The sequence below is a fragment of the Bombyx mori genome, chromosome 9 (genome assembly GCF_030269925.1).
Source record: "Bombyx mori chromosome 9, ASM3026992v2".
Taxonomy (NCBI): domain Eukaryota; kingdom Metazoa; phylum Arthropoda; class Insecta; order Lepidoptera; family Bombycidae; genus Bombyx; species Bombyx mori.
In genome coordinates, this window is record NC_085115.1 from 5,273,139 (window position 1) to 5,296,014 (window position 22,876).

Genomic DNA, 22,876 nt, shown 5'->3' on the forward strand with positions numbered 1-22,876 from the left:
AAATAAAAATCAAATATTCCAAAAAATCCACTGCCCAGATACGAAACTGAAATAGGGAAATTTCACATGCAGAACATCAGCAAACACATTAGCTCCACATCGTATCGCATCCACAGTGAAGTAATCGGAAATGAACCAAGAGTCTCTCTGCACTTTGACGTTCCAGTACAATCCTATTTAAGTATTCCTTAACGTCTTTGCCAAGCGACTATCGTTGAGAAATTCCATTTCCTGGCTTCACTGTGCAAACATCGTCGGCTCTGTGACCCGAGGTATTTGCCTCTCTAGACTTAACACAGCAACCGTTCACTCAAAAAAATCTTCTCATTCAGTATTAATAGCATATATATGTACACGTGTAAAGAGGTAGTTCGAGTTTTGGCTGAAATGTTCTATAAAGTTTTTTTTAATAGTTTATCCAGTTTTATTTAATTAATAAAGTGTGTAGAGAGTTGGGTTGTGAATGATAAAAATTGCTTAGTAACTTATCATTGACATAGCTTCAATGGAGTTCTCTTGGGACTGTAAGCGTAGTGGGTTCTCATTACCTTCTACGTCGGTTATTTTAGGAGGTATTTAGTCTTCAAGGTCCACCGTGACCAGATTATTTGAGTAGGTTAGTTGATCATCGCCTGCTACTCGAAGTTGGCGTTTTTACGACTATCAATGTAGGTACCTTGGTGATGTAGGTACACGCCGTTTATAGTCAACCCTCCTCCTTTCTTAAACCGGGCTTGGGACCGTCTACGGCGGAGTTAAAGTTCCGTCCTAGAGGCCGGAGCCCCAAATGTTAGTCCGACCAGATCTCCGAGCAAACCAACGGACCACTTAGTGCTGCACCTCACCAGGCAACTGACCGGAACCGATGGAGGCAGGCAGCCGACAGGCTGAAACGGAGTCGCGATCCTCAGTAACGAGGGAACGATGGAGAAGAAGAAGAACTTATCATTATAGATCACTGAATAGACTTGTTACTAAATGTGGTAAAGCAGTATCCTAGTATATCGATTTATCATTCTAATGGGCGAATTTTCCACCCATTGGAATTATTAAATTATATTGCAAGAAATAATAATAACATTAAACCAGTGAACTTATTTATAAACTATTCCCATATTTACAATATTATATTCACGTAATCAAGCAATGGAAACCATAAAGAAACATCCCTCGACATCAGCATAACAATAAGGAAACAACCTTTTTAATCTCCTAAAATCTCTACACCGTCGAAGTCTACACTCTACATCTGAGCATCGTAAATGTTAATGCATGTTTAGTAATGCCATTAAAAATGCAAAAAACCTTTTGCGCTTGCTTATTTTAACTAGACAAAAATATAACTGAGATATACGATGTTTTTTGCGGAACACGCTGTACCTACCGAAACATTGTATTGTTATTAGTCTGGAAAAAGAAGACAGGCGGTGCAACCAATCCATATGCTAAGTCTGGTTGACTCCACGAGCTTTAACTGCCTCAAACTTTTTTTATTTATTGCTTAGATGGGTGGACGAGCTCACAGCCCATCTGGTGTTGAGATATAAGTTCCACCCACCTTGAGATATAAGTTCTAAGGTCTCAAGTATAGTTACAACGGCTACGCCACCCTTCAAACCGAAAGGAATTACTGCTTCACGGCAAAAATAGATAGGGTGGTGGTACCTAACCGCGCGGGCTCAGAAGCGGTCCTACCACCAGTAATCACGCAAATCATCATTTACAAGCAAGCTAGAAATGCTATAAAAACCTGGCCTTGCAGTTTTCAAATAGTTTCGGATCGGTGAGTGTCATTCGTGACCACGTTTTATTAATATTATTAATTCCTTGACTTGAAGAATGCTCAAAGTGTTTTTGGATGAGAATTTAACTAGTATACCTAAACTAAATGCTGTTAAGAACGATGTATGCCGCCTCGTATATGCCGCCTTATTTACTGTCCATTACGATGATGTCGTCTTAAATCTTTACAAAAAAGACACTAACTTAAATTGAAAAATGCTTGATCCATTTCTGAACATCCATTCTAATAATAAATTGTATTAATAAATTGTAATAAATAACTCATTAACGATTCGAAATTCAAAATCATAAATAGATTCTAAGTGCCTAATAAATACAGACTTAATACATACATTATATAACTAACCATAACTTTGATTTAAATTCCTCAAGTAATGTTCATAAACTTTAAAGTTTGGTTTAACATTGCTAATGTATAAAATATTAAACAAATCATAAACGGAGAAAATACTTAAATTAAAAAAAAAGCTCATTAATTGAAAAATGAATATAGATAAACAAGACGTTGTCTTAACGTACAAAATAGAAAAAAAGTATCGAAATTTATTGGAGCACTTTAGTAAAACATTCCCTTAAAACTCCGACGAACAACTTTTACATTAAAAGTTTCCTTGTACCCGGGGAGCTATTGTATTAATTGTTGCTGCACAACACAATTCTCTAGCTTAATATTCTACAAACGTGAAGCATATTATAGACAAATTTCTTAGTTTTTTTTGTTTTTTACCTAAGCTGATAGGCTTGAGAGGCTATTTCAGCGTAACCTTAACTAGTAGGTAAGCTCGCGGGGCTCAAACCTGACGACGTTGCTAACACGCACCCTAGCAAGAGCAGTGCTTCGCAGAATGTACCACCGGATCGGAAATGTGACCCACTGAGAAGATCCGGCGAGAAACTCAGTGGGCTGTGTCTTTAGGTTAATTTACTCGCCGAGCCCTTCGTCGCAAGCGACGGGTTCGACGAGAACGATGACCGGTGCTTGAGGTACCTAAAAGCACCGTTAGTGGATCGGGAGGATCCGAAAGAACGTGTTTTGGGCGACGTCGACTGCTTTCCATTCTGTCCGCAGGGTCGGGAATGTAGTTGCGGGTTTGATTTTTATTGCATGATGTTATTCCTTCATCGTGGAAGCTATTCATGAATATGTGTTAAGCACGTATTTCATTAGAGAAATTAGTATCTGCCTGCTGAATTTGATCACTGGCATAATCGCATCGCTCAATTTGGCCACACGGCCTTATGTTTAAGACCACGACAAATTCAATACAATAGTATTCAATTCAACTTCACCACTTTCTATGGTTAGCTTTGTGCCTTATCTGTTGTGATGTCGCTATGAGATTTCTCATCCCTTCACAATCTGTGGCACTAAAATCCTTCAGGTTCTGCGGCGAAACAGTCATGCGTACAAGTTTGAAGTATAGGATATCCATTAAACAATAAAATTGGAATTTTAACCTCTAAGACAGCATTTCCCAAAGTGGGCGATAACGCCCCCTGTCGGCGCTGCAGGCCTAAAGGGGGGCGGTAACAGATCCAGAAAAAAAAAGGGAGCGTTGTGCAGAAGCTTGGGAGGCGATTTGTAATTTCATCTAAGAGGACTCTTAGACGCCAGCTAAACTCTCACTATAGTGGTTTTTAGGTATGTGAAAGAATGGGAGCGCAAAAAATAAATATATTCTCAAAGTTGGCAGTACACAAAGTAAGTTTGGGAACCCCTGCTCTAAGGGGATAACAAAATTAGGTTGTAAAATGAATACGGAGTCCTGTAATCAGTTTTCATCAGGTAGACTGATTCATCTATTTGTTAAGGTAGGCCATTAACTGATTCACCCATTTGTTATAATTACAAAAACCTTCCATTGAAACCTAATGATACCCTATTGCTTATACTGAAAAAAAGCAACAACAAAATTATACATTTATTCATTTATCATAGGAGTCTTACTTTAACGTATATGTTCTTAAACGAAGCATATAGGCCTCTGGGAGCAGTAAACAATATAAATGAGGGAAAAAATATGCGTAACAAAAATGTTAAAAACACACACACGAGGCTGTTAAGAAAAATGTGTGCAGTCAGCCCACGTTACCGCCGGAATTAAGCTTAAAACATTTTGCACGCGTTTGTTTAGCGTTTGTTAAGGTAAAACAATCATTTATGTAAATGTACTATAATGCGTAAGAGAAAACGTGCGGTGTTTTACGAAAGAACTGTGTTTTAATGTTGTGTAAGGCTTTAAAAATGTTCGATCCACATGAAATATTTTCGGAATGTTTTTATGATCGCGTTTTTCTTATCGACTGTTAGATAATTCGATACGAAATTATTATACGAAAGAATAGACGAAGTCATAAAATTATTATGAAACTCTTAATTAACTTTTTTTATTGTAAATACAAGAATTCAGTTCAATCTGGTGAAAAGATATTTACATTTTGTCCAAGGAACATTACAAAGTACAGTACAAAGAAGAAGATCACTATCTCATTCTTAAGCTTTGATGCCAAAATACTCAATCCGATAGACGGTAATAGTATAGATATGATGGGTTTAGCCTATAGAGATAAAAAAATAAAATGTTTCATTTTAGTAAACTCTCTTATCCGTTTGTTTCAGCGAGTACGAACTTGGTAGGCAAGTTCACACAGAGCGTCCGCCGAATAGTACAAGACGTCAAAGATGAAGGAACCTCCAGTAAGTACATTAAAACTTTCGTACCCTCGTTAAAACTAAAAGACGGAAACTTCTTTTGCCGGTAATGAAAGAACTATGCATAGCTTGTTAAACTATTTTTGGTGGACTTGATAAATCCACGCAACTAGCACGCAAAATATAGTCACAGGCCTTTGGGAAGCTCTGCTTTTTGTAATTCTTTATGGGCAGACCAGCTCGCGGCTCAGTGTTGAGTGGCCCGATCCTATAGACGTCACAATATTAATTGTATATGCACCGTAATATTGGTCTGCTTCGCGGCTGAAACAGGCTAGAGGGCGATACTCTCTCCCAGGCTCACAAAGCGCAGCCAGTACTTATGATGAAACTCAATGCTCACATTTCATTCCTGATCCTGCGGACAGAATGGAAAGCAGTCGACGTCGCCCAAAACATGTCGTTTCGGATCCTCCCGATCCACTAACGGTGCTTTTAGGTACCTCAAGCACCGGTCATCGTTCTTGTCGAACCCGTCGCTTGCGACGTAGGGCTCGAAGAGTAAATTAATCCACAGACACAGCCCACTGAGTTTCTCGCCGGATCTTCTCAGTGGGTCGCTTTTCTGATCCGGTGGTAGATTTTGCGAAGCACGGCTCTTGCTAGGGTTCGTGTTAGCAACGTCGTCAGGTTTGAGCCCCGAGAGCTCACCTACTAGTTAAGATTACGCTGAAATAGCCTCTCAAGGCTATCAGCTTAAGTAGGAGAAAAAAAAAAGATGCTCACAGAAAATGGAAAATGCGTAAAACTTCCACAACTGCAGACCAGTGATATAAAATTAGTATTGGTTCGGTTTCACCAGTTCTTTTAGTAATACTCACTCAGAGTATCCTCTTCCGTAATTAGAATCTTTCAACCACTATGTGTAACTAGTAAACTCAATCGCTTGGACAAAACAATTTACGTTCGACAAATAAGAGCCGCTTTCAATAAGCTGTAGTAGCATTAATAAATATTGCCACAAGCTCTGTGGGACGTTGAAAGATTCAATTTGCAACCGAGAATTGATTGCGGACTGCTTTATTTCATTAATCGTTGCATTCGTTTCCGGAACAATGATGGTTCTCGTTGTAAATAAAATCGTTGCATGCGTTATTGGATTCTTTGTGTTTATTTGTTGGCGTAATACGTGATGTTTGTCAAACATAGTAGTGACCCGATTTATTTTTAACAGACTTAAAAAAAGGAGGAGATTCTTAATTCGACCAATTTTTTTTAAGGTGTGCTGTTACCTCAGAACTTTGTTTATGCGAAGCAATTTTGATGATTATTGTTGTTGTTTGAAGGCTAAGACTTTTCGTGTGGTCCTAATTAATGTTCCAATTAATCGAGACCTGACAAAAGCATACTGTGTCATTTATAGTTTATAATGCATTTTTGGTATAGAATATTAATTATGTTCAGTCTGGTTTTCTTTTTCTTTAAATATCATTTAATCACGCTACTTATTATCTATACGAAATATTCATTTTCAAATTCCAATATAAATAAGCATAAATATTTTACAACAAGGTAATAAATACTACAAAGTTGCTATCTATCGTGAAGTAGGTACACTTCACATTTCAAGAACGTAGCACACAAGTATCATAGAGCAGGCGTAAAATAATTTATTTTACTCCTAAAAACCCGTAAATAAAGCTTTCTAAAATTATGCTGATTTTGGTCTGATGGTAGTGTGCCTGGTGAGGGTGGATATTGCTGTTTGAAGAACGGGATATTGTCATCAACACGGCTGAGATTTTGATCTAATGTCTCAATTTTCGATAAATATACACTTTATGTTATCACATTGAGATCCAGTTAACCAGGTGGATTATGGTCTCGTCTGAAAAATAATTAACGTGTATATTTTCCATTAAACTGGTGACAAGAACGTGATCTCATACATTAGCCAGAGTACACTGAGAAATCGAGTGTTTTCAATGCAAATAACACAGTAATGATTTAATGACCCATTCATGATGACAGTTATTCGACCCTGGACGATAAATGAATGGATTTAAATTGCAATTAATTGAATTAGAAAATAGTATGTGATTTAACGTTGAGCTTCGCTGCACGTCGACCTTAAAATAGTTATAGACATTTCCTGATTTGTACCATGTCTATGGAACGACTTGATTTCCAAGGACAGGTGGAGGGCAATCGGTCACGTGGTTGATCTCCTCTTTTCTTCTTATCTATGCTGATAGCCTTAAGAGGCTATTTCAGCTTCTCCTTGACGTGTAGGTGAACTCACGGGGCTCAAACAGGGAGTGTTGATAACACTAGCCCTAGCAAGAGCAATGCTTCGCAGAATCTACCACCGGATGGAAAACGCGACCCACTGAGAAGATCCGGCGAGAAACTCAGCGGGCTGATCTTCTTAGTGATGGACAGGCTTTATAAAAGTTGTGACACAGTCGTCCTTGGTCCAAAGTACCAGAGACACTGAAGACTGCAACAAATGATAGTGCTGCTTTATCATCCACGACTACTCTCCTAAGAGAGAACGACTAGGAAGAAGAACTATGAAACACAGACACAACTAAAAAAACTAAAAAAACGACTAAAAAAAAGTTCTGTATCGTAATACCCAGAACGTAATAGAGAGCGTTTCCACAGTCAAAGCGGCAATATATTCATGTCCGAACTATTCATAAATATTTGTCGTGTTAGTATATAATTTTTTTTTTGCTTTCGGCACATCTTTCGATGATTTCACGGGTCAACTTGTGTCAATGGAGTCCATACCATAAAGTGAATGTCTTAACACATTTTGAGGCGTGAACTCACATTCTCAACTCTATTGCGGTAGTGTAACTCATCAAAGCGTGATATAAGCAGGATGGTGGTATCTGCCTGTTGGGACTTATGATACACCCTAACACCAGTAAGCACGCAAAGTCGATTACTAAATTACCACAGACGGTATATTAGAAGTAGTAGTCATATATAAACATTACACAATTTTAATATATCGCTTGAAATACGCCAGTAAATGCTGGCGATTGTTTTTTTTTTTTTTATTGCTTAGGTGAGTGGACGAGCTCACAGCCCACCTGGTGTTAAGTGGTTACTGGAGCCCATAGACATCCACAATGTAAATGCGCCACCCACCTTGAGATATAAGTTCTAAAGTCTCAGTATAGTTACAACGGCTGCTCCACCCTTCAAACCGAAACGCATTACCGCTTCACGGCAGAAATAAGCAGGGCGGTGGTACCTATCCGCACGGACTCACAAGTGGTCCTACCACCAGTAATTACGCAAATTATAATTTTGCGGGTTTGATTTTTATTACACGATGTTATTCCTTCACCGTGGAAGTCAATCGTGAACATTTGTTGAGTACGTATTTCACTAGAAAAATTGGTACCCGCCTGCGGGATTCGAACACCGGTGCATCGCTTCAGCACGAATGCACCGGACGTCTTATCCTTTAGGCCACGACGACTTTATCCTTTAGGCCACGACGACTTATTATGATTGATGATTATGATCGACTTGGCGATAGCTGATTCTCGCTGGGTTTTATTCGACGTTTTTATAACTGTAACTGTAACTGTAACTAACTAACGCAGTTATCGCTTTAAACGATACTCCCCGTATTCGAAAGGCGTGTATGTGGATTTAAAATTTTTAAATGCGGGTAGTTTATCAGTTGAAATACCGATGCCGGGAATGTAAAGTGCATAGCTCGAATCCCGCCGTCAGGTACCAATTTTTCCAATGAAATACGTACTTAACAAATGTTCACGATTGACTTCGACCCTTAAAATTATAATATGCGTAATTACTGGTGGTAGGTATAGCATAAGACGAAATCTCTATAAAAGGCGCCCGAGAATGGTATTACTATGGTGATAGGGCGTTTTGTGAGTCCGCACGGGTAGGTACCACCAGCTCGCCTATTTCTGTCGTGAAGCAGTAATGCGTTTCGGTTTGAAGGGCGGGACAGCCGTTGTATTGTTAAACGTGAGACCTTACAACTCATGTCTGGGTAGCTTCATTTACGTTGTCGATGACTTAACTGGTACTGGTAACGACTTAACATCAGGTGAGCCGTAAGCTCGTTAAACCATCTAAGCAATAAATAAAAAGAAAATTATTTTCAAAAAAGCATGATTATCCCGCTAACCCACTAATCCACTTAAATCTTGTATTTGTACCAGGCGGTCAGACTAAAGAAGAGGTCATTGAGACGAACGAGCGTCTCCGTGCAGTCAGGGTGCGCCTCGACGAGAACTACGACATAGCCAAAAAGGCCCTAGTCACGCTAATGGCCAGATACAGCGAGTCTAAATCACAACGCAACGTCTTCACCAGATACGCATTACTCAAAGCCATGATCAAGGTAAATATAACACAGTTCATATTTTTACTTGTACTTACACCTAACCTATATATAACATCAGCCAGTTGATTTTCACGCCTCAGCGTTCTCCTTCACTTTCCGCTAGGTCAGAACTAGCATGGGTCGAGGCCTTCCATCACCCGGATTCTCTTGCATAAAACACGTGTAGAGCAGCTTGCACGTCGTCTTCTTAGGCCCTCCTTCCCAGACCGATACGTGAGGGGGACCTGAAACACTTAGAGGGCCAGGGCTTGGGCGAGATCCGCCTCCCTGGCCCTCGCTCGACGGTGGCGGACTTGTGCGTCTCTCACGCGCCCCGCCGCCTCCTTCTGCGAGATGGTGCACTCGCAGAAGTCGAACGTCGCCTTCCACGACTCGTCGTTTCCTATTTTTGCGACGAGGACACGACGCCAACCCTCCCATGCGAGACAGGCGACGAGCGTATGCTCTGCCGAGTCCAAGTCGCAACCATAATGGTGGCACTCTGCCGTCGACTCGGCTCTGATCCGATGCAAGAACTCACCGAAGCAACTATGCCCAGTGAGCACCTGCTTGAGCCGGAAAGTAAGGCGTCCTCTGTCACGATTCACCCAATCCACCAGGACCGGGCGAATCGCCTTGACGATCCTACAACCAGCCGAAAGATCAGCCAGCCGTCTGGATTATTTACACTTAACATCTTTTGATTTTTTTAAAGTAATCATATTGTCATATTAATTCATTGAATGTAATGTAAATTCAAAGTCGCCGTCCCAAGAACTTTCGAATGCAATCTGCAAACCCGTCAATTTATCTGTAATTGAATTCAGGTTCCAAGATGCTTTGAGCCGGCGACTTATTAGCTGCTTTCTTATCGTATCGGCTTTAGTCGCGTAACATACAATAATTGTGGTATAAATCAAGAAATACTCTGACACCAAATATTTTAAGAAATCATATTTCTAAAAGTAAATAAGTAGGTTTAGATAGTTATTTTAATTTACAACCGCACAAGACGCACTCAATATAATATGAATTAAATTGACAAAGTACTAAATAATGCCTTTGAAGCATTCTACGACGTAATTATGTGTATTCTGTAATTCGTTCAATTTCTAAATTAAAACTTAGATAGTGTAATAAAATTATAATCAAACACAATAAATAACACATATAGCTTATTTATCTCCGTCAACACTATGGCTTTAAAGTCCTAATTTTAAATAATACTTATTTCGTTCATGTAGACAACAAAGTCTATATTTGACAAAAATATAATACAAATTTGAAACAAACCTCTAAGAATCCTTTAATCTTTTTCTGACAACTTATCAAAAGTTCTACTATAGTGTGCAGCTGATATGAAATTCTTCTTCAACAGTTTATAATCAAACATTTTCGAGTCCACAATACGCTTCATCGCTTCGAAAATAAACGCAAGAAAAATACATTTTTATGTGTATGTAACTCTAAGCGTGAAACGCTGAATAAATAATAACCGAATAGATTTACAACCAAACAATGGATCTCAGTGAGCGAAGCGACTGTGAATGGCAGACATTCTTAGTTAAATTAGAACATCTTAGTGCAACTGGGTCCCGAGTGGTAGCTGTAATTGCGTTTAGAAATTAACGCGCCTCACTGAGGATTTACTCCATGTCTGGAGCGAATTGAATATATAGCTGCATTGTACTGAAGTTCGTAGTGATCGCGTTAAGTTGATGAGTGTGTTTGAGATATCTAAAATACGATTTACTGTTTGAAACGTTCCAATAAGAGGATATTAAATTTAAAGTAAATAGGTAACAGTAACATTTTACTTGACTGATATGTTAGTTTCTACTGTTGAGACACTTGGGGTACTTGTATCATGGTGGGTGTATCAGGTGTTCATATCCTGCAGGCACATACACTCGTGATTTATGTAATAAAATGAGGTATTTATAAACTTCCACAATGAAGGAATGAAATCAAAACCGTAAACATGCGTATTTACTATACAATGCAGCATTCACGTTGGCTACATATCTATTATGTGGTCCGATAACACTTAGCACCAACCAGGTTGACTAAGCGTCCCGTCATTGAAATACAAACAATAAGTGATGATGAATAAATAAGGTTCCACCTACAGATTTTATTACGGTGGTGAAATGACACGTAATAGGTAATGTCATTTTTATCGTAGCTTTTAAATATCAAAAGTTTTATAGAAATCGGTGCAATTTTTCGTTATGTTTCAGTTTGATTTTCAAGCTATTCAACATGGGCGTGCCGGACAATCTCGTGCTCATCATGGGACTTCTTGTCAAACCGCTCTTTTCGATATCGAGTCGAGGGAACCCGCTTCTCAACCCGACCCCTTATAGCTGGAGTCCACCAAGGCTATGTCCTCTCTGTGTTCCTATTTAGTTTATTTATTAATAACATTCCCCATTTAGTACTCGAGTAGAAACAAGTGCCTAATCGCGAGGAAACTCCAGAGCGCAGCCGTAACCTTAGGATAGTGGTTCCGAAAGTGGCGCATAGACATCAGCGAAAAGCGCAGCGGTACTATTTCAATAAGGAAACTCCACACGGATTTCCTCCCGGATTAGGAGGAGGATTCTCACACCCCCTATTGCCCACTTTGACCAGCCCATACCGTGGGCCAGCAAGATCAAGTACCTGGGAGTCACCCTGGGTGCATCGATGAGATTCCGCCCGCATATAAAAATCAATTCGCGACCGTGCCGCTTTTATCCTCGCAGACTCTACCCCATGATTTGTAAGCGAAGTAAAATGTCCCTTGGGAACAAGTTGACACTTTACAAAGCTTGCATAAGGCCCGTCATGACTTACACGAATGTGGTGCTTGCTCACGCGGCCCGCTCACACATGGACCCTCTCCAATCCACAAAATTCCGCTTTTGCAGGTTAGCCCTCCTAGGAGCTCCGTGGTTCATAAGGAACGTTGACCTAACGATGACCTGGGCAACGATGCATCAGCCTCCTGAGTTTCTCACCGGATCTTCTCAGCGGGTCGCGATTCCGATCCGGTAGTAGATTCATTAGCGAAGCAGTTACTCTCGAGTTGTTAGGTCTCCTTTGGAGGCGCTCAGCTAGCTATTAGCAAATCCCACCCCTCCTGGCTGAGCCCTTGTTCGCCCACCTGCCCTGGTGAAATTGAAAAGGCCTCCGGGTCACCAGTAATCCATCAATCATAAAAAAGTCCTAACCGAAAATGAACAAACAATGAAGTCAGATAACTAAATATCGTTAATTTCACTGGACCTTCTAAAACAAATAACCAACAAACTCATCAGTATACATTTTCAATGTGTGTACCAATTTATCCTTTTTGTCTTTCTTCGTTTGTTTTTATTCCAGATTTTTATTTATTTTACACCGGAGTGTACTAGCACGGTCTGTCTTAAAATGGTATTGTAATTGGCGAAAAGTTGTTTTCGCTTCGAGACAATTTTAATGTTCACACTAATTATTACTAAAAAAAATTTAAAACCATGTCAGTCCGGACAGAGCAAGTTTAACATTCTAAGTAAGTATAACATGACTAACCGAACCACGTACCTACCCTCGAAATTCGCTTTTAAGGGTCAGTTCACATCCTTGTGTCTGATATGTTTAAACTACCTTGACGGCTCCGTGTAATTTTCCGCCAGTGTGATAAAGCCCTTAATACATACAAGTCACGTTTGGCAACCTCTGCGTTAACAGGCCTGCCCCGGCTGAATTTCGAGGCTCCCATTATATTTCGTGTGTCTTGAATATAAAAAAGATAAAAACAATTTTCACTTTCCACGACTTTATCAAAAATGATGTCGTTGACCTTTTGGAAAAACTTTTTTCTCGTTGAAAATATTTTCTATTGATCCGTCATGTTGGCGTTAGCGGAAAATTCAATATCCTTTTCAAGTTTGATACAATAGGCTCTCTAAAAAGCTCTCCGAAAATGACATCCCGTTCTATCGCAAAAATTAACGTGTTCAACCATAACCCTTTATAATAACAAATTGCGTAAATTGGTGGTAAGGCTTCTTGTGACCACACATGGAGAGGTACCATTAACCTGCCTGCCTATTCCTACCGAAAAGCAGTACTGCGGTCCGGTTTAAAAGTATAAGCTGTCCTACACAGCCGTTATACTATAAAATTTAGATTTCTAAAGGTGAGTTTGAGGTCTACCTCATATCTTATGATGTTTATGGATTCCAGTGACCAGTTAAGACCAAAAAGTTCGTTCATCTGTCTGTGCAATAAACGTATGAGAAATATTAACGTAATTGTGGGAAAATAACATACACAGTCATGTGGGGTCCAAAAAATACTAAATACTATGAAGCTATGGACTTGTTGATACATGCACTAAAATATACACATATAAAACACCCGGATACAAATCAAGCAAACGACACACATATAAAACAATATATTATTTAAGCTATGAAAAAATACCCAGAATATACAGGATTAAGGCACCAATAATTTTCATCCATAATATCTATTCTACGGAAGCGCCCTGCTCGTTTTTCTAGAGCAAATATGAATCGGTGGTCCCTGAGTGACACCGTACATGACATAATAAAGGGACGTGACTCCTGAATTCCCTCGGTGAATAATATTCAAACAAATTTTTCCTTTTTTTTTGTTTTCTTGTAACGTTTTAGCAACTTTTTTTCGTGTGAAAGGTGAAAGTCTGGTTTTATTCGCTCAAAAGATTCGCATTTTCAGAGGAGCGATCTCATTTTTATCTAAAAATCTTGGTAAATGTTTGATGTCGCGTACATTTTTTTCTTTTATGCGGAGATAATAAAAAAGTAGTTTCGAAATTCTATTTTTATCGCAGGTAAGTAAAAATCGGTTGAAGATATTTGGGCCGCGCTATCGGTTCAGTAGAGCGAGAAAATTATCTAATGAATCTCAAAGACATTCCCGTCTAATACTAATCGCATAGATTATATTTACTCTAAAATTAAACCCAAATACTGCGGTTCAGGACACAGTCGCCAAACATTGTTTAACCGACAATGTCGGGAAGTATCCAAATTTAGTCTTTTTCTCCAGAACAAATGATAAACGCGTATCTTTGTAATCAAAGTAAATGCCATTTGGTAGGACAAAGTATTTCATAAATAAACAAGAGACACAAACGTGACCGCGTCAGACATTTTTGGAAATATATAACCAAGATAACGTTTCTTTTGTACCCAATTTTCTTGGGCGATGGCGACAATAGGGTCGTAAATGTGAAAACTGGCCAAGCGCGTGTGTCGTACAGAGCTAGGTTCCATATTTTTAGATGAATATTAAACTTATTTAAACCAAATTTCTAATGTTTTCTACCTGAAATCCATAATAACAAAAAGTCCATCTGGTCCATCCATCTAAGCAATAAAAAAAAGTCATGAAAACAGAAATCAAACTTAACATGCAAGGTCATAGGTATATCCGAATAAATGTAAATAAAAAATGATTAAACTTTTTACTTTTGTTGAGGTGATTTCAAATTTTGACACATAGTCATAGGTACGTCAAAGATGTGAGGAGGACGCGTTCTAAAAATATATGGATGGACTGTTTGAAAAAGGAAATGCGAGAGAAAGATGTGAATGCAGATATGATGTCAGGTTTGAATGGAAAAAGTGAACATGCTGCGTAGACCCACACAGTGGGATAAGGGCAAAAATAAGAAAAACAGTCGAACGTTAAAAAAAACCTTTGAAATTTATTTTTCTACAAAATTTTGAAGTATGAGCACCGAATTTCGTAAGAGAGCAAGCAATAAATCAAAAATATTTCATTCGCACCGGAATCGTCTCGAAATGTGGCAAGTCGTAAATCAAAACTAAGTGCACAGTTGATGCGACGAATGAATGATAACACCGCCTCGTCTTATCAGTTACAATTATCATTTATGGCTTTTCCGTTTGTAGCATTTTGTGAAGCCATTGGTCTTTTAAGTTAAAACTGTGATGATTCGCAACTTTTAATTTCATAGTTACATAATTATAAATAGAGTCTGGCCACCATATAGAATTGTTACATTAAATTAATAAAACAATAATTTTAGATTTGAATTTGACACTATTTCTTAAATTTGTGAGAACATCGGTATTTTTAGTTATTATTTGCATGTTATTCTTATTGTTTTTAGTTTGTTCATACTGACGATACCAGTTGTTTTAAAAAAAGAATACCAATGCCAGTTATCAGTTGTTATTACCATGTTATAGAGTGGTTTTTTGAAATAAAGATTTTGGTGTTAAAATGGATTACTTTTCGCCCTACAATCTCACACATTTATCATTGCATTTTACCATGTTCGCTTCACGCATTTATAAATTTCCTTGGGATCATGAAATGCAGTAGGGTGATATAGAGAACCGAATTATGATAGCTACGATGTAAGCCAAATGCAATTTTGGAAACTTCATCCCTTGGTATTTCGACGAATTTTTATAAAAGCGGACTGGAAAAATCAGACCAACCATGTAGTCTTCGTTCTAAAAGTCGACCAACCTATTAAAGGTCCGGTCCGGCGTCCGTGGGACGGTGGGATGGATGTAATGTGCTCTGCGTCAACCCTATCCCGCCGTCGTTTCAATAGCCCCGACTGGGCTCCGGCCCGGTCCGAGGTAGGGCGCCGGTTGTGAGCGGCAGGAGTTTTTAGTGAGGTTCAACTCCCACATACCCCACCTGCCGCGCGGGTGGGGATCCGGCGATTTTCTCCTGTGGAAAAAAAAAACCTATTAAAGGTAAAGAATTATTATGCGAAGAAATCCTGCAAAAGATTTTATTAAGAGAAACGAGCATACCAATTTAAATGATGACATAGGACTTATAGAGATGCATTGGACATTGTTAAAAGTTAAAAGATAATCGCAATGAATAATCAATATGGTGTTTAATTTCACTTTTTCCCCTACCTATACCCTGGTAGCCTAACGGGCTATTCCAGTTATGGGCGTACGGATAAATATCACAACTTTTTAAATAATACTTAAAGCTCTTCGAAAAAAAAGTTAATTTTCTAACTGAAGTGAACTGAAGTCTAACTGAAATCAAGGAGTAAGTAAGCCAACATTTTGGAAGAAGATATTAAATCATCGGCCAAAGTGTAACATGATATGATTCAACAGAAGCTAAATAAGCCTCTTAATAACGCTAAGGTATATGAATGATCCTTTCAAGACTCAGTACCGGATCATAAACATCGATCCACATAAACGGGGGTGAAAAGAAATATTTCTGACATCACCATATCTGAATACTGGCCTCATCTAGTCCCGATCTTAATCCGCTTCATTATACCTTAGGGTCTTTTATAGAGACTACGGCATACTCGAAACGCCATAATGTTTTGTGGGCTCCATAAAATTAGCAATGACGAATTTTTCCATGGAGAATTTGGTATTTTAATCAAAAAATATCCAAAAAGCTTAAAGAATTGCATTAAGGCTAATGAAAAACAATTTGAATCAACTTTTGTTTTTTATAGACTAACACAAATAACGATAGGAAATGTTTCTAGTGTTACATTAATAAAAACGAGTTAATATTAATTTGTACTTAGATATGAGACACAAGAACTGACCTTAATTTCGGACAACTTGAAAAATCACCGTACTTCTTGTGAATTCTGGAAGAAATTGCATAAAGCAATACAAGCGCCGGTTGTGGTCTAAGAACGAAAAAAAACAGCCCACATTTAAATTTAATTCACTTGCAAAAACCGAATTACGAACAACATTGTCACAGCTTACAACAATAAAAACTAAAAAAAATCGCTTCACTGGATATTTGAAGACATCCTCGTTTATCAATCCGAATTATTCGGATATAATTAATATATTTCGAATGCAATTATCTCGCATTAATCACAGTGACGGTATCAACGATAACGACCCGTACATCATAGCAAATATTCATGGCATCCAAATAGCTTGATACCATCAAACACATAGCTCTATTACAATATGCAATTAACTACATCACGATTACGGCTTCATCGTATCGCAAATACGTAGTCACGTACTGTAGTTTCACATTATTATTTCCTTTATATAACTTTTAATAAGCCCTGTAACACTCCGTTGTGACTGTCAATGGTTGTGTGAAGAAAATCGACTTCTTCAAACTCTTCAATATCTTACTGGATTGCCAAAAACAACTGTACCATTATTGATTAGAGTCGCGTAGAAATGAACACGTACGCATGAGAAAAAAGTGGAAAAATATGAAAATTTGCGCAAAATTTGCTGTTCGAATCTATAGTGTATGAATCAACAGCAGCATACCGCTGTGATGCGTTATAATATTGCTAACACTTGTCCGACTACAGAGCGTTTGAACTCGCGCAGATACTTGACTGAAATGTGATTAAGGGCCACACTCGTAACTGCCGTGAGTCACGAACACTGAAAATCGAATGAAATTTTATGAATAAAATACAGGCAAGAAAAAAGTAGCATCTGCTGCCGATGGAGAAACGATTTTTTTTATTGCCCTTGTAGGCAAACGAGCATACGGCCCACCTGATGGTGAGTGGTTACCATCGCCCATGGACTTCAGCAACGCCAGGGACAGAGCCAAGCCGCTGCCTACCGCTTAATACTCTCCACAAGCCTCTCTTGAAGAAGGACATGTTATAGCGCTCGGGAAACACCATGGAGGGGAGCTCATTCCATAGCCGGATGGTACGTGGGAAAAAAGACCTCTGGAAACGCACTGTCGATGAACGCAGCTGTTCCAGATAATCGATGTCAAAATCCCTAACAACAAGAATCTCATGAGCAGGCGTTTGGCTATGCTGCTTATTTTAGTCGCAAACTAAACGACTGACAGTTTTACCTCAATTCCCAAACTGAGCGGAATTCGTTTTCTTTTCTTAAAGCTCCTTAACACGGCCAACCGTATGTTCGTTCTGTTCATCTGCTGCTTGCTGGCCTTTATTTATTTGTATTTCGTCATGTTGATTAGCCAAAAACTTTAATCAGTATAGGTTAGCTAGCACAAATACAATCACTGGTGGTAGGACCTCTTGTCAGTCCGTGCGGGCGGGTACCACCACCCTGCCTATTTCTGCCGTGAAACAGTAATGCATTTCGGTTTGAAGGGTGGGGCGGCCGTTGTAACTATACTTGAGACCTTAGAACTTATATCTCAAGGTGGGTGGCGCATTTACGTTGTGGATGTCTATGGGCTCCAGTAACCACTTAACACCAGGTGGGCTGTGAGCTCCTCCACCCATCTAAGCAATAAAAAAATTTAGGTTGTCTTTAAAACGTTAGCCTTAAATTATCTGTGTTACATTCTATTCATTTAAAAACAAAATTATTCCAACAACTTAGAATAGTACTTAGAGATTACTTAGAGTACTTAGAGTGCGAAAGAATATGAAAATACATTTTTCGAAAAAAAAAATAAGAGCGAAATTTTTAATAGAGTCATCAGAAATTCTCAATAGAAGCACTTTACATATTTACTACTTCACTATTGACGTAACAGGACAAGTAACAAAACAAAACGTTTTGAAACTTAAATAAAAATTCAACATTAAAAGCGCAGATAAAATAATTACTCAACATAAATTTTATTTGAGCATGTAATACTACATAATACTTAGATACAAGGAATTAATGAAGCTCAAGGGGAAAACTTTATTAAAAAAAAATATTGGTCTCCGGCGTTCATTATATTTCTTCAAGTGAACTCTCCGGAGACGGTGGAGCTTCCGTAGCTTTCTGCACTGAATAAGAAAAGTAAAAACGCCCGAAATAAGACGCGTTCCCGCCCGAGGAAGAATTGTATATGTTTGACTCTTTGATGACGCATTTGACTTTTATTAACCGACTTCAAAAAAGGAGGAGTTTCTCAACTTAATGTTTGTTACCTCATAAATAGTAGGCAGCGGCTTGGCTCTGCCCCTGGCATTGCTGAAGTCCATGGGCGACGGTAACCACTCACCATCAGGTGGGCCGTATGCCCGTCTGCCTACAAAGGCAATAAAAAAATAAAATAAAAAAAAAACTTTTGACTAGGTGAATCGATTTTGATGATTATCTTTTTATTAGAAAGCTGACGCTTCCCGTGTGCTCCCTTTTCAATTTAGTCCTGTCCTGATAATGGTATCCGTGAGAAAACCATATAAGTCTTAAATTTGCATTAAGTACGTGCGCGACAAATAGATTAAATAACTCAATATCACGCCAAGCGATTTCGGTGATTATTGTTTTTAGTGTATATTAATTTGTTTTGGAATATCTTTTTTTTTCTATTTGAAGTCGGTTATTGTTACAGCATGTCTATTTACAATTATTAATGGTAGCTTTAATAAACAGAATCAAAAACAACAATAAATAAAACTGGCCGGTAGTGAAAAACCTATAAAACAGCATTCTTTAAAAATGAATATTGCAAATTGAAATTACCCTCCGTAGATTTTATGGGTAGCGTTAAAACATTGTGCTTCGCCGAAAATGGGTCTGCAACGAGAATGATCCTGTGCATTTAAACGATTTATTTGGTTGTTTCAAAAAATATTTACCAAAATGAAGTGTTGTGAAAAGTGTTTTTTTTTTTTCTTAGATGGGTGGACGAGCTCACAGCCCACCTGGTGTTAAGTGGTTACTGGAGCCCATAGACATCCACAACGTAAATGCGCCACCCATCTTGAGACATAAGTTCTAAGATCTCAGTATAGTTACAACGGCTGCCCCGCCCTTCAAACCGAAACGCATTACTGCTTCACGGCAGAAATAGGCAGGCTGGTGATACCCACCCGCGCGGACTCACAAGAGGTCCTACCACCAGTACACGCAGTTTTTTTTACTTTGACAGTTGATTTAGTTTGGGTACCTTTATGAAATCAAACACACATCATTAACAAATATGAAGATACCAAATACCTGACTTTTTATTGTGAATAAAACAGTGCAATAATATGCCTTGTAATAAAATGAAAGACTAGGGGGGAAATGCACATTCTGCTTATTAGAAGCACTATTTATACAAATCGTCGAGCATAGCCAACTTTTTTATTTATTTATTGCCTGTGTAGGCAGACGAGCATACAGCCCACCTGATGGTGACCTTCGCTCATGCACGTCAGCAATGCCAGGGGTTTGGCTCTGCCCAAGCCGCTGCCTACCGAAGGTTCTGTTACTGAAGGTTCTATCCCGACTGCAGTTCCATGAAATCCTCCTCCTCCTACTGAGGGTCGTTACTCCCCCGCTGCATCAGTTTCTCCAGTACGATTTCCCTCCATCTGCTGCGATCCTTAGCTTCATGAAGGGCATGGAATAGGTGACCTGTAAACTGACTTCTCTCATAAAACAATTGTTTTATTATTAAAACAATATATTAAATGTGAAAACAGAGATCCCTTTAATTGCAACTTTTGAATAAAATTATCGATGCGTGAAAAGTGAACGACGACGACTAACAAGCACTTTAGAACAAAGACACTTCTGCTTCGCTTCACGACGATATAACCTTAACAAAGTGATATGAATTTCATATTCGTGCAATATAGTATGCTCTGTGTTCGTAATAAATTGTTTTAGATTTTAAAATGCAACAACACATTCTATATTCGACGCTTGAAAGGCAAACGTGACTAAGCGACAATGCGTGAACTTTCCAGTAGACTAATTTAAAGTTGAAATATGTACCTGAAAAGAATTATATTTTAACGAATCTAGCTGTAGGATTGAAATGTTATTACGGCCTGGCCACGGGGATCGGCGGTGCGAACAGCGAAGTGGTGGACGAGGCGACCATTCGTGCAGCACCGTTTGCAGGCCACGGGTACTCACGTTCGCCGCCGCGACTAGTAAGGAAGTCCGACAGCGAAATGTCTATATCGAAATTATCTCGATATTGCTTACAAATTAATATCTTTTTGGTTCAGGACCTATTATTTGGAAAATATTGTGAAGTACATGATTTGAATAAGAATCGGAGTATACCTAAAGATGGAGAATTCCACAAGAAGTACGAGAAATACTTTGGGTGGCCAGACTTCCAAATAGCTGGTCTAGCTAGTATTTCAGCAATTTTTTTTTATTGCTTAGATGGGTGGACGAGCTCACAGCCCACCTTGTGTTAAGTGGTTACTGGAGCCCGTTAACTCTGCCATTGCCGGTCCCAAGCCCGGATGAGAAAAGAGGAGGGTTGAGTAGAGCTGGACATTCCTACCGTAAAATGTCAACGCCGAGCACTGGGCGGCGGGAAATAACCCAACCCCCGGATCCAACCAGTGACCCGGAGCGGGACCAGTTGCCGTGAAGGACTAAATCCCTTCGAAATACTGATGTGGAAGGACGTGGGAACCCACCACAATTACATCCCAAGAGAGTCATGGACAGAGAAACATTTGAAAGTGATTTGTCGGGTGATCCGGCTGACGCCCGGCGCCTTTCGGTACCCGGGCCGGATGGTGTGAAGTATGCTACCGAAGCTTCCAAAGAGGCGAGCCTTCAGGCCTCTGCAGAAGGACATGCTACTGTTGGCACTAAAACTACAGGAAATAATTTCTCAATGCGATCCCATCAGCGCATTGGCACCTGGAACGTTAATGGGCTGCTTCAAGCAGGCAAATTGAGCATAGTGGACAAAGAAAGAGAGAATCATAACTTACCTATCTTGGGCCTCAGCGAAACACATATACGAGGCCAGGGACATTTCACGACTTCGTCAGGAAGCACACTTTACTTCTCCGGGTTAGAAGACTCTAGCCGGAGCGGCGTTGGAATACTTTTACCACGGAATATGAACAAATTTGTCCTCGGATACAATCCGGTGTCGGATAGGATAATAACAATGAAGCTGAACACCAAACCCTGTCTCCTCAATATCGTTCAAATTTATGCTCCAACAGCTCAGTCCACGGAAGAGGATATCGATGGGTTTTACGATGCACTTGAAAAAACCCTAGACGATATTCCAAGTAGACAGATCACAGTAATCTTGGGAGACTGGAATGCCAAGATAGGTAACACAGAATCAATTCCAGAAACTAGCGACGTCATCGGGAAGTATGGTCTGGGCACTAGAAACGAACGTGGACAAAGGCTTGCGGAGTTCTGTATTGGTAGAGGTCTGAGTATTACGAATACAATGTTTCAGCACCATAAGAGGCGACTGTACACATGGAGATCTCCTGGCGATCGATTCAGAAACCAGATAGACTATGTATTAGTGGACAAGCGCTGGAGATCTTCCGTAAAAAATGTAAAGACCTTTCCTGGGGCCGAATGTGGTTCTGATCACACACTGCTCGTCGCCTTCTTCTCCCTCCGGCTTAAAGCTGTCCACCAAAACTCACGACTCAAACCTAGATCACTAAATCCAATAGAAGAAGCTCATTTTCGGAATTTGATTGAAACAAAGCTTGCCAAATCCCCTTTATCACTGACGGAGGATGCAGAATCTATGTGGATGAATCTGGAAAGTAAAATAAATGATGCCCTCGTAGATGTTACCTCTCAAAGAGAAAAAGATCCCAGGAGATCCACATGGATAACAGACCAAACATGGAGCCTAATCCAGCGCAGAAAAGATGTCAAAGTCAGAGGCCTACAGAATCCTGAGATACGTAGGGAATACTCTGAGATTTGTAAAGCAGTCCAAAGAGAATGCCGCAGAGACAAAAATAAATTTATTATGGGCATATGTCGAGAGGTGGAATCACACGCGCTAAAGCTGCAAACCTCAGATCTGTTCAAGAAAGTCCGTCTGCTAAGTAGAAAATTCAAGCCCAAATCTTGGGTCATAGAAAACTCTGAAGGACTACCACTGCATGAACTGCACGAAATCACGGAACGCTGGCGTGGCTACTGTGAGCAACTCTATAAAGCTCCCCATGAATCTACCGAAAGCCGGTTCGACTGGAAAGATCTTGAATTGGAGCCTAATATTCTGAGATCAGAGGTAACGGGTGCAATCGACCGGCTCAAATCAAAGAAGGCTCCCGGACCTGACGATATCACATCGGAGATCCTCAAGGCTCTTGGTGACAATGGCTTGGATGTACTCCATAA

General features: G+C 39.5%; 1 protein-coding gene across 3 annotated transcripts in view; it reads left to right on the forward strand.

Moving 5' to 3' along the window:
* The window catches only part of LOC101737439 (uncharacterized), a 232,867-nt gene that overhangs the window by 199,514 nt on the left and 10,477 nt on the right, over positions 1-22,876 (forward strand). For all 3 annotated transcript variants that reach the window (XR_009973797.1, XM_012689934.4, XM_062670056.1), the window contains exons 3-4: positions 4,424-4,501; positions 8,674-8,855. Coding sequence is in view for 2 of the 3 variants with exons in the window: in XM_012689934.4 (XP_012545388.1) it covers positions 4,424-4,501; positions 8,674-8,855 (260 nt within the window). In the remaining variant the exon portion in view is untranslated. The remainder of the gene's footprint in view (positions 1-4,423; positions 4,502-8,673; positions 8,856-22,876) is intronic.